Consider the following 13276-nt stretch of genomic DNA (forward strand, 5'->3'; position numbering starts at 1 on the left):
GATCTTTTTTTTGGGATTCTGAGCCTCCCTAACTCTACATTATTCACCCCCATACAGTTCCTGACTGCCATACAAGCAGGACAGTCAGGAACTGACAGTTAGAATGGCTGATTTTGCAGAAGGGTGCTCCCTCCCCCCCGCTATTTAAATGTTAATAGTCAGACATTAAAGAGCAGGAGTATGAACTGCTGGTTTAGAGATTAGCCCTGGGAAGACAGAATAATAAGTCCAATTATTAGCAGACCCAACTCTCCCAAGAATGGGCTCTGATATATATATAGTGCAATTCTACATGCTTTTGTTAGCCATTGTGTTGCTGACCTTCAGTACCGGTTTGCAAGGCTTTAGTTCCCAGGAAACCCCAGGCACTTGTTAGAGTTGGGGGTTTGTGCCGATGCTTTTGTGAAGGTTCTGCCGACTCACTTGTGTCACTGGATCCACAATTTTGAAATTGTATTAATTTTCTTTGACACAGCAAAAGTTCAAGCATGAGTTAACATTGAAAGAATTTCATTTTATCACCATTGAATATATTCACTTGGAACAGCATAAAGTTTAGTTATTGTAGTCCGGCTGCTTCCGTTGGAGTTGTGTTTAATCTTCCATCAGCTGTGCCTTTATGTAACAGTGGGGGGACATACAAGGAAAAAAAGAGGGGGTGAGGCCTATGAGGAGGTTGAGCGGAATGGGGAGGGGAAGAAAAGGGGGAGAGGGAAGATAAGAGTTAGAAAGGAGAAGATGAAATGAATGGTAAAGAATTGTTATTCAGCTTTCTGTAAACACAAGTGATAAGTGAATTTCTCCCGTTTCGCTTCGTAGAAAAATTAGCGAATTTCCCAAAATGGCAAAAGATTTGCGGAACTTGAATTTCGACGCCCACATCAATTCACGTCAACTTTGACGCTCTGCAATTTTGATGCAGGCATTAAAGTCAATGGGCGTCTGAATAGTGTTGACGTGCGATGGTTTTGACGCGAGCACCTTTTCCGGCGCGTGTCCAAATTTTTTTCGCCGCAAATTTATTCGCCCATCATTAGTAAACACCAACTGAGAAGCTTGGATCCATACGGCTTCTGCATAAGGTACCTAACGTTGCTGTTGAAGGCTTTCCAGGTGCCGGGTCCATGGGTACCACTCCAACTCCCCCTCATAATCTCTGTCCAGGAGATTGATTCCATCGCCCTGATCCAATTCACCTTAGTGATTAATGTTTGTCGACCTGGAAGTTGTGTTTTTTCCAGTTTGCTGCTAGCAGAGATCTTGCTGCTGTTAGAATATGTGTGAACCATACTCTCTGTTTACTTAAAGGGATACTGTCATGGGAAAAAAAATTTTTTCAAAATGAATCAGTTAATAGTGCTGCTCCAGCAGAATTCTGCACTGAAATCCATTTCTCAAAAGAGCAAACAGATTTTTTTATATTCAATTTTGAAATCTGACATGGGGCTAGACATTTTGTCAATTTCCCAGCTGCCCCTGGACATGTGACTTGTGCCTGCACTTTAGAAGAGAAATGCTTTCTGGCAGGCTGCTGTTTTTCCTTCTCAATGTAACTGAATGTGTCTCAGTGGGACATGGGTTTTTACTATTGAGTGCTGTTCTTAGCTCTACCAGGCAGCTGTTATCTTGTGTTAGGGAGCTGTTATCTGGTTACCTTCCCATTGTTCTGTTGTTTGGCTAATGGGGGGGGAAGGGAGGGAGTGATATCACTCCAACTTGCAGTAAAGCAGTAAAGAGTGATTGAAGTTTATCAGATCACAAGTCACATGACTTGGGGCAGCTGGGAAATTGACAATATGTCTAGCCCCATGTCAGATTTCAAAATTGAATATAAAAAAATCTGTTTGCTCTTTTGAGAAATGGATTTCAGTGCAGAATTCTACTGGAGCAGCACTATTAACTGATTCATTTTGAAAAAAATGTTTTTTCCCATGACAGTATCCCTTTAAGAAACCATGGTATTACATGGCGACTGATCTATGTAATAAATTAAATGTCCACCCCATAGACCCAGTAGAAATAACACAGATACATTTGGGTGTTTTAAGTCTCATTGGGATTTGGATAAATGTTGCCGATCACAGGAATCCGGTTGCTTTCTGAATGAAGGTTGGGGCTTGGTAAGAAAATCCATTCTAAAAATAAACATTGATTTAGACGTGTGAGGAGCCGAGCGTTCCTGCCAAGAAAACCTGTGGCAATGTAAAATATTTTGTGATACTTTCATTATTAGAAAGAATTTGCTTCTTCTTCTCCCACAGCCAAACTTAATGCAGTTAATGCTTTCTCCAAAATCAATATTGCCTGTTTGCCTAATAATTTATTTATCTGCTCCCGTGATAAACTGAGATTGTGTTCTCAGATGTCAATTTGGACAATATGGATATTAATAATGATGCCACAATAGGAAGGTCTTTTATTACATATTTAGCCATGATTAGCATTAATGGCACCAGTGCTATTTACTCTGTTGGAATCAACACTTCGTTCTGATTGGCCTGACAATGCAACTGGGCATATGAACTGGGGTCAGGCTGTCACCCTAATATAGACATGCCACTGGGCCCAAGTGGGTGAGCCTATACCCTTTCTGTTTTTCTTCTACATGTATGGGACCTGTTATCCAGAATGCTCGGGACCTGGGGTTTTCCTGATAACGGATCTTTCCATAATTTGGATCTTCATACCTTAGCGCAGTGATCCCCAACCAGTGGCTCTTGAGTAACATGTTGCTCACCAACCCCTTGTACGTTGCTCCCAGTGGCCTCAAAGCAGGTGCTCATTTTTGGATTCCAGACTTGGAGGCAAGTTTTAATTGCATAAAAACTAAGTGTACTGCAATGTAGAGCCTCCTTTTGGCTGCCAGTCCATATAGGGGCTAGTAAATAGCCAATTATAGCCCTTATTTGGCATCTCCAGGTACTTTTTTCATGCTTGTGTTGCTCTTTGACTTTTCTCACATTACATGTGGCTTACGGGTAAAAAATGGTTGGGGACCCCTGCCTTAAAGGTAGTAGTAGAAGTAAACCTTAAAAATAAGTGAATGTAAAATTAATGAGGGGGCTATTCTAAGCACTTCTGCAATGTACATTCATTGTTTTATTTTCTTTTAATTCCAAGATATTAAGGGATATGTGTACTGGTAATATGAATGAATTTTGTTACAACAGGGCCACCTGCTGGTCATTGAACAAAATTCATTCATATTAACAGTACGTGTATCCCTTAATATCTTGGAATTAAAAGAAAATAAATAATGAATGTACATTGCAGAAGTGCTTAGAATAGCCCCTCATCAATTTTACATTCACTTATTTTTAAAGTTTACTTTAGGGATGTACCGAATCCAGGATTCGGTTTGGGATTTAGCCAGGATTCTGCCCTTTTAACCTGTTTTACCCTTCCCATCCCTAATTTGCATATGCAAATTAGGATTCAGTTCGGGATTTGGCCAAATCTATTGTGAAGGATAGTGAATTCAGTGCATCCCTAGTTTACTTATCCTTTAAGTCTGCTAAAAACATCATATAAACATTAAATAAACTAAATAGGCTGGATTTGCCTCCATTAAAGATTAATTACAGTATATCTTATTTGGGATCAAGTACAAGCGACTGTTTTATTATTACAGAGAAAAAGGAAATCTTTTTAAGGAAATTGAATCTTTGGATAAAATTGACTTTATGGGAGACGGCCTGTCCGTAATTTGGAGCTTTCTGGATAACAGGTTTCCAGATAACAGATCCCATACCTGTATTACTGTGCACCTGTCTATGTTCCAAGGGTTTTCCCAGGCTGCAGACAGAGGAGCCGCCTTCACCTGACCTTGGGGACATACAGTACTGAAAAGCACAATGACGTCCTCTTGTTCCCAAACAGAAAACACAAGCCGGTGTCCTCATTGCTAAGTGTCCCATTGTGTTTCTGTAAACTGATCCACTTACTGAACTTTAAGTACAGGACAAATTGTAAGAATCAATATATGAGAACAATATAACCTTGTGGTTCTCGCCTCTGCCTACTCATAGCTGCTGCCACTTTGTACCATAAGGGGATTACCCTGTAGCCCAAGGTTTCAGGCTCCTTCTGGGTTTCACAGAATTCGGGTAGATTTAGGGCAATGGGGCAATTCCGTGGGGTTTGTCACCCTGGGTAATTAGTAGAACTGTGTTACCTGCCCGACAAAACAGTGACACATTTTCTACAAGTACCATTGGCCTTAAAGGAGAAGGAAATCTACAGAGGCAGTTTATTGCAAATAGCTTAGCCACAAAAGGGCAAGTTGTAACACTATATTTATTCTGTAGAATGTTTTCCCATACCTGAGTAAACAGCTCTAGAAACTCTCTGTTTGTTTAGGATAGCAGCTGCCATATTGGCTTGGTGTGACATCACTTCCTGCCTGAGTCTCTCCCTGCTCACTCATAGCTATGGGCTCAGATTACAGCAGGGCTGGGAGGAGGGAGGGGGAGAGGGAGAGAGAAGCAAACTGAGCATGCTCAAGCCCTAGCCCTGGAGGTTTAAGCTGAAAACAGGAAGTCTGATACAGAAGCCCATGAGTACACAATAGAAGGAAAGAAATGTGCTGTTTCTTTTGACAGAGGACTCGGAGCAGAATTTCTTTTAGGGTTTACTGGTGTATTTATATAGACCTATACGATAAAGCTTACTTACTTTTAGCCTTTCCTTCTTCTTTACGGTTAAAGAACAAAGGGCATCTTTCTTTGGCCCCTAGCATCAAAGGTGTAAATACAGGTTAAATTGCAAAAGGAAATGTGATGCATCAGTCATATACACTTACATCTGCAACATGTGTTTATATCTAACTGTAACTGACACACAACAGCCCAAGGTATGACAGCACACAGTTTAAACACCCCTGGTTTAGTTAAAGCATTACCCCTGACCCCGTCTTCTCTAACTTCTGCCCTGACCTGGATTCCTTACACCCATCAGCGCTGCTCTCTGCACCCCAAACCCAATTTTAAATCCAGCACAAGGCGCAAAGCACAGTAAGACCCCGGATGCAAGTGCTCAGTGCAAGGAGAATCGTTTTAAATTCTACTCTTCAATTAGATAAATGCAAATAATGTAACCAGGTAGAGTGGTCCTTAGATATGGCTCCGAATTACGTAACCAGTAACCAGCCAGTCTTTCCCTCTCTGTTCATTAACCTGCAGCTATATCTGTCTTTGTTGCTCAACTGATGAGCAGGGGCCCAAGCTCCGGGGCCATATATCATGTTTATTGGAACTTGTGATAAACAGCAAAATGAGGAAGTGACTGTGTCTGGGAGTTGAATGAGGAGGTGTGAGTGATGGACACTTGTTTGTTTCCACTGGAAAATAATTTAAGTTCTCTTCATAACAAAAGTGATTTACAATCCAGCAGAATTCCTTCCTCGCATCTCTAATATTGATCTCTCTCTATGACTTGTATCCTCTACTTAGGAACAGACATTTATTCCACTTTCTTATGTAACCCCTTTTTGGCCACCCCCCTGTGCCAAAGGTTATACATCAATTTTTTCTTACCAATGCAGGTCCTGAGTCCCCTTTGCTAAGTGAAAGGGTACTGGGAATTCTTCTCATGGCAGTGCCTCCACCTAATGGGATCTGGGAATACACCTGCAGGTGGCCCCATTAGGAAAAACAGTCAACACACAAAGTACTGTATAACAAATAACTTTATGTTAGAGAAAGGCAAAGTAAAATACATTTACATATTTATTGACCCACTACCCTGGGAATGTATGCAAGTCCAGTCCTGGCCCTCCGTAGCAGACAAAGTCCCGCAACTCCTTTGGCAAATAAATAGTCTTAATCCCTTTTCTCCAAAAGAGCACAATTGTCCCCAGGTAGCGCTACCTGCCCCAAATACCTTTCCCACTGGACAAGATATTGGCTCCCACGTGGCAGGCACACAAGTAGCCTGTCTCACAAACAGGAGATACGCTGAATCCTTATTCTTTTTCTACCCTCCCTCAGGCACAACTCACCCGAGGGAGTCACTCAGATGGGTAGGTTCCTCCAGAGCTGGAACAGGCATCCATAGTGATGAAGTCCTTAGAAACTCCAGGCTCTCCTTGCAGAGCACACACCTTGCTTTAAACCTTCAGGGTATTGCTTCCAGCACTGTCCATAGCATGGTCACGATAAACCCCCTTTACTCCTCACAACCAGCTCCCAACGCTGTCTATAAAACATGTTAAGATTAACAAAGGTCCGGGGCCAGGTGGTATTCATCCCAGGGTACTTAGCGAGCTTAGCTCTGTGATTGCCAAACCTCTACTTAATTTTTCAGGATTCATTGAGATCTGGCATAGTGCTGAGAGACTGGCGAATTGCTAATGTGGTGCCTCTATTCAAAAAAGGATCCCGTTCTCAGCCTCAAAACTATAGGCCAGTTAGTCTGACGTCAGTGGTAGGAAAGCTTTTTGAAGGGTTAATAAAGGATAAGATACTGGACTTCATAGCAAATCATAATACTATGAGTTTGTTCCAGCATGGTTTTATGCATAATAGATCTTGCCAGACTAACTTAATTTCTTTTTATGAGAAGGTAAGTAGAGACCTTGATTCTGGGATGGCAGTGGATGTGATTTACATAGACTTTGCTAAAGCATTTGATACAGTGCCACACAAAAGGTTACTGGTTAAATTAAGGAATGTTGGCCTGGAACATAGTATTTGTACCTGGATAGAGAACTGGCTTAAAGATAGACTACAAAGAGTGGTGGTAAATGGAACATTTTCTAATTGGACCATTGTTGTTAGTGGAGTACCGCAGGGCTCTATACTAGGTCCCTTGCTTTTCAACTTGTTTATTAATGACCTGGAGGTGGGCATTGAAAGTACTGTTTCTATTTTTGCAGATGATACTAAATTGTGCAGAACTATAGGTTCCATGCAGGATGCTGTCACTTTGCACAGTGATTTGTCTAAGTTGGGAAACTGGGCAGCAAACTGGAAAATGAGGTTCAATGTTGATAAATGCAGGTTATGCACTTTGGCAAAAATAATATAAATTCAAGTTATACACTAAATGGCAGTGTGTTGGGAGTTTCCTTAAATGAGAAGGATCTTGGGGTTTTTGTAGATAACACGTTGTCTAATTCTGGGCAGTGTCATTCTGTGGCTGCTAAAGCAAATAAAGTTCTGTCTTGCATAAAAAAAAGGTCATTAAAGGATAAGTAAACCTTTAAAATAAGTGAACGTAAAACTGATGAGGGGGCTATTCTAAGCACTTCTTCTGCTTAGGAAAGATGTGAGAACAGTTATCTAAAGGTTTCTAATTGTTTTCCTAAGCAGAAGAACATCAGAACAGCCTCTTTCTTTCTCCTGACAACTTCCTTGACTACTTGCTGGTCAGACTGGTGGGAAAATGACCAGCAGGTGGCGCTGTTGTAACAAAATTCATTCATATTAACAGCACATGTATCGCTTAATATCTTGGAATTAAAAGAAAATAAATAATGAATGTACATTGCAGAAGTGCTTAGAATAGCCCCCTCATCAATTTTACATTCACTTATTTTTAAGGTTTACTTATCCTTTAACTTAAGGGATGAAACATAATTCTGTCTCTTTATAGGTCCCTGGTGAGGCCTCATCTGGAGTATGGGGGCAGTTTTGGACTCCAGTCCTTAAGAGGGATATAAATGAGCTGGAGAGAGTGCAGAGACGTGCAACTAAATTGGTTAGAGGGAGGGAAGGGTTAAATTATGAGGGGAGACTGACAAGGTTGGGGTTGTTTTCTCTGGAAAAAAGGCGCTTGCGAGGGGACATGATTAGACTTTACAAGTACATTAGAGGACATTATAGACAAATAGCAGGGGACCTTTTTACACATAAAGAGAATCACGTACCAGAGGCCCCCCCTTCAGACTAGAGGAAAAGAAGTTTCATTTAAAGGAACAGAGTAGGGGGTTCATCACAGTCAGGACAGTGAGGTTGGGGAATGCACTGCCGGATGATGTTGTGATGGCTGATTCAGTTAATGCCTAAGAATGGCTTGGATGATTTTTTGGACAGACATAATATCAAAGGCTATTGTGATACTAAGCTCTATAGTTAGTATAGATATGGGTATATAGAATTTAATTAAAAGTAGGGAGGGGTGTGTGTATGGATGCTGGGTTTTCATTTGGAGGGGTTGAACTTGATGGACTTTGTCTTTTTTCAACCCAATTTAACTATGTAACTATGTAACTATATAGCGCGAGCACGCAGAATTCCTCCTCTGCAGAACTACAGCTCCCAATACTCTCCATAGCGCAAGCACTCAGAAATCCAGATTTGGAAATCAGGAGCTTTAGACCCTCCTGGTCCAGCTCCCAGGCTGAGGCCTCCTGCCCCTAAATCTTGGCGGCCAGATTCTTACTCCCACTCTGTCCTCAGTGAAGTAAAATCAGCAAATCCAATCATGAGCACATGGCATCTCCTATTTATAGAAAAGTGGTGCAGCAGCGACATCTAGTGACACCCTCCGGTATCTGCCATGCTGCACAGGCACAAGGGCTTCTGCCCCTGCCAAGGCTTTAGGTAGACCCTGTAGCTCAAATCCAGGGGATTTCCAGACATGTGGTTTCGACTGTAAGGAATTAACCCTATGGGTCCCTACATTTATATGGAATTGAAAGAGACTTTCCCTATACCTGCTAACCCACAGTCCCACTGCTACAGTCCTGCAGTTACAACTATGAAAGAAATAGTCTATATTCCCAGTAATAAACGCCAGTAGATCTTGTGTGTTATATATGATATTGATGCTGCATATTGAACTGAGTAATACCTCCAGAGACCATTACAAGCAATGTAGCTCCAGATAAAACTTGTAACATCAGGTTGTGGATCGACAGCAAACAGGTCCTAATGGGTTTCTCTATGTGTTCTGGGAAGATCAAATTTTAAGGCATCTGATAATATAAGCTTCAGCGATATCCTATATAATAATATGAATTAAGATGTTTGGCCATGCCATGTTCTAGGCCTGTTGAGACTGATAAACCTCCTAGTGACTTAACCTCTCTATTTAATTGCACAGAAGCCAAATCAAAAGATTTAAAGCAACTTTGTCATTAACAATCGGCCTGTGTTATTTCTGAACACGACTATATCCAGACATGTGCCGCACATACCAATGCAAACTCATTATTCTTCTCCGTCTCATGGAATATCTAACACTGAGCAATCACACACTCGCTGATGCCTTTCACTCTCCCCAATCACTTAATCCACACTGAAAGGAAGAAATGCCTCATCCCAGATTCATTTAAATGATAACTTAATTTTTTTTTTACTTCTGTAATTTTATCCATCAGCCTAATCATGATTTAATGAAGTTATACAACACTTTGTTATTTTAGATATGCCGCACTCTGCAATCAAACAGATGAGTCAACGCAAGTAAATTTTAGGTTAACTGGAGGCCGTTTCATGAAAAGGAGAGGAACGAGGGGTGCAAAATGAACTAAAGCACTTGTATTTTATCATTCCCTGGTGCCGAGCTCCCAACCAGCAACATGTCCTTACCAAATATACAAATTGAGGATGTTGACAATGAAACTGATACCACTTTAGTGCCGCCTCCTCATGATGACCACCTTAAAAGCCTAAAGGCCCTAACAGAGAAGCTGAGATTGGAGACTAGGAGACCTTCTTATATAGAATGGAGAGCAAAGCTTGAAGACCAAACATGGAAAAGCCCAAAGCCACCACCAGAAGAACCACCACAGGTGAACCAGCAGCCAAGAGATGGAGAGGAACCTTTTACTCAGAACATAGAACGGGTCCAGCTGGACTCAAGTGTTCCAAAGGAGACTGATATTGGTTCCAGGAAAATAAATGGGTTTGATAATATTGATGAAGCTCTAAACTGGCTACGGAAGGAACTGGTAAGTAACTCATCTTACCCCCATTCCCAAATCATGCATATAAATTTAAGAACCTTCACTGTTTTAGAAAGAAGTTTCACTCTTAAGGCCCCCATATACGGGCCAATAAAATCTGCCGACAAACCGAGTCGGCAGCATATTGGCCCATGTGTGGGGCCATCCGACGGGCTTCCCTGATCGATATCTCGGGCAGGTTAAAAAATCCTGTCGGATCGCGGCCGCATCTATGCAGTCCTGCAATCCGACCGCCCCCGTTATCGCTCACTTCAATGTGGTCATATCGGGGAGAGATCGCCAAACAAGCAGGCCCGGATTTGCGGCAAGGCCGGATAGGCCCGGGCCTAGGGCGGCAAAAAATAGGGGCGGCATGCCGCCCAGCCACATTATGGGGATGTTCGCGTCCCGATTCAACTACACCAGCGGTTTTTCGCCGGCGCGCTGGGAAGGAGGGCGCTAGGACCGCGCGGCCGCCTGGTCAGACCGCGCGGCCAAGGGGTGGCTGGAAAAGAAATCCGGCGCTGCAAACAAGCGGATCTCTACATCTATGGCCACCTTTAATTAAGCAGGAGATTGTGGTACCTACTCTTTAGCCTTGAGCAAGGCTGCCACCCACTCAGTCTCTCAAATGTCTTAGGAAACAGGAGGGGATTCTATCTGCTTAAGGAAGGACAGAATAACACCCACCCGCCTCTTATTTGCCTCTGGTTGGGATTCAGTACAAAGCAGGAATTTCATAAGGTGTGTTTTAAAGATCTCTCTGGTGACATAACTGCTTTATTTGGCAAGGTTCTAATACAATCGGTCTTATGGAATGAGGAGATTTCTTCCATAACAGTTCACGAATACACATATAAAATAATGTTCCGACTATAAAAGTCAGTATTGGTAAGTGCATCTGTATGATACATGCTGTGCAACTGACATACTTATTCTGTGATAAAACAAATGTACTTTGGTCTATCTAATCTTCAGTAAATATACATATAGCAAGTTGGCTTATTAGATTTCTTTCCAAAACCCTGAGGGGCCTGGATCCGGTTCCTTTGTGACTCCTAAAATACTGACGTGCTGTAGAGCATTGATACCTTCCTTGACTTCTGTCTTGCCCCAGGCAACACACCTGCAGGTGGGCACATACAGCACATACAGCAACTGCCCCTCAGGAGAAGATACATGAGCTCTTACAGAAAACAGATAAACCTCCCATCTCCCACCCTGTCTGGTTCCATTGCATTTTCATTTTAAGCCTGACATGGATAGGCCCCTCCCTTGAAGGTTCAGTCTTTGGACAGGGCCCAAACTTGAAATTCCAGACTTTGGACAGGGGCCACCTTTGAAGGTCAACCTTTAGACACATCCCAACCTTGAAGGTCCAACCTTTGGACAGGATCAGCTTTGAAGGTCCAGCCTTTGGACAGGACCCAACCTTGAAGGCCCATGCTTTGGATAGTGCCCACCCTGGAAGGTCTAGTCTTTGGGCAGGGCCTGTCCTTGAAAGTCCAGGCTTTGTACAGGGCCCACCCTTGAAGGTCCAGTGTTGGAACAGGGCCCACCCTTGAATGACCAGCCTTTTGAGAGAACCCACCTTGAAGGTCCAAACTTTGGATGTGGCCTCTCTTGAAAATCCACCCTCCAAGTACAGATATAGGCCAATTCTCACCATAACTGTCCATCAGACTGAGCCCCAAGCGTCAACCTACACGAGAAAGGTAGAAGCTGCATTTCCATTACAAACATGATTTTAGGCTGATGGTTTGTCTGACAGGCGGCTCATAATCCCATAAACACAAGATTCCAATTTATTTGTACAATTGCGGTCGAATTTTCTAAAATCTGGGTCTCTCCAAGGAATTTGGCATTAAAATCTAATTATCTTATTCCTTCTCAGCTGGAGACTGACAGTGTTTATTATAATGGCTATATAGTTGGCTTGGGGTGCCGCCATTCATTATCCTAATTATAACTCTCAGGAATACATTTACCCAATGTTGCTACATAGTAATTGTACATAAATACACGGCATTATTGTGCTGTAGGGGAGGAGACGGAGAACTTTCTGTACAATTCATACTGTTCAAGATAAGCGAATTTTGGAGCCGCTTGGGGAAAGAAATGCAGAAAGCAGAAATGGGGGTGACCATGATGGAGAGGGGGTAATGTAGCTAATGCAAAGGAGACATATGACCTTGGGATCACTGACCTTCCTATATATTTATCTTTATTCCCTATTAATAACATTGGGATCACTGACCTTCCTATATATTTATCTTTATTCCCTATTAATAACATTGGGATCACTGACCTTCCTATATATTTATCTTTATTCCCTATTAATAACATTGGGATCAACCATCATTTTAAAAAATTTAAAATACCGGCTAGATGGCAACCCTATTCCTGCCCCTGCCATTCTCTCTAATGTCTCTGCAACTCCCCCATCTGATTCGGGCGTCTGTGTGACGGTGCCGAGGGCTGGCAGAGCAGGGGGGGGGCATTTCAGGCCTAGAACAAAGGAATTAAATGTCACTTCTCCTTTGTGAATGAAAATAAAGTCATTTGAGATTTATTCCAGAAATAAAAGGAATCTTTCTTTGCTGCCGCAGCTCTAGCCTCCAACCCCTCTGGGAGAATCAGAGCTCAATCTGGCGGTTTTAGAAACAGGGATCAATAGTTTTATGAGTGAGATCTGTGTGTTACCCCAGTGCTTTGCATATAATGAAAATACTGAAATATACTAATTTTGGGGCTACCCCCCCCTACAAGGATCCAACTGATGAGGGGCACGGGCTGCAAGACAATCAATATAAACTTGGGACTAGATGTTGCTATTGCGGATACTCCAGAACTGCAATGGCCACAATGAAGAGGCTTGAAATAAAATCATTTGTTAAATGTGGTTACAAAACTGATAATAGGGGGGTTATTTACTAAAACCAAAGAAAAATTGAGCAAACAATTACTCTAGCAACCGTTTATCTTCAAGTTCACTAGTTATTTACTAAACTCTGAATGCCTGAAAAAAATTGTCTTTCTTTAGTATAAAATCTGAATTTTTAGTAAGAAAAAAAACAAATTTTTCGGGATCTATTATACTCTGAGGATAGAAAAAGTCCGAATCCGAAAATCCGGCATCTCAGACGTGCCGATGTTGCATATAAGTAAATGGGAGAAGTCCCGGAGATATTTTCGCTGGGTTCCAGGTGGAAAATCCGAAAAAAATATATTTTTCCACGCTTTTTTCAGATTTGGTCAGAGTTGTTTTCAGAAAATATTGAAATAAATTCAGACTTTGATAAGCCTCCCCATCTGCACTGGGTTTCGTGCAATAATCCAAAGATTTTGTTGGGTTTTTTTGTTGGAGTTTTCGGGTGGAAAATCCAT

The 13276-nt window shown here is 42.0% G+C and overlaps 1 protein-coding gene across 2 annotated transcripts in view; it reads left to right on the top strand.

Annotated features, from left to right (window-relative positions):
• The window catches only part of fam167a.S (family with sequence similarity 167 member A S homeolog), a 38914-nt gene that overhangs the window by 18794 nt on the left and 6844 nt on the right, over positions 1–13276 (top strand). For both annotated transcript variants that reach the window (XM_041565099.1, XM_018266013.2), the window contains exon 2: positions 9368–9895. In XM_041565099.1, the coding sequence (XP_041421033.1) occupies positions 9524–9895 (372 nt within the window). In that variant the 5' untranslated portion in view covers positions 9368–9523. The remainder of the gene's footprint in view (positions 1–9367; positions 9896–13276) is intronic.

The sequence above is a fragment of the Xenopus laevis genome, chromosome 5S (genome assembly GCF_017654675.1).
Source record: "Xenopus laevis strain J_2021 chromosome 5S, Xenopus_laevis_v10.1, whole genome shotgun sequence".
Taxonomy (NCBI): domain Eukaryota; kingdom Metazoa; phylum Chordata; class Amphibia; order Anura; family Pipidae; genus Xenopus; species Xenopus laevis.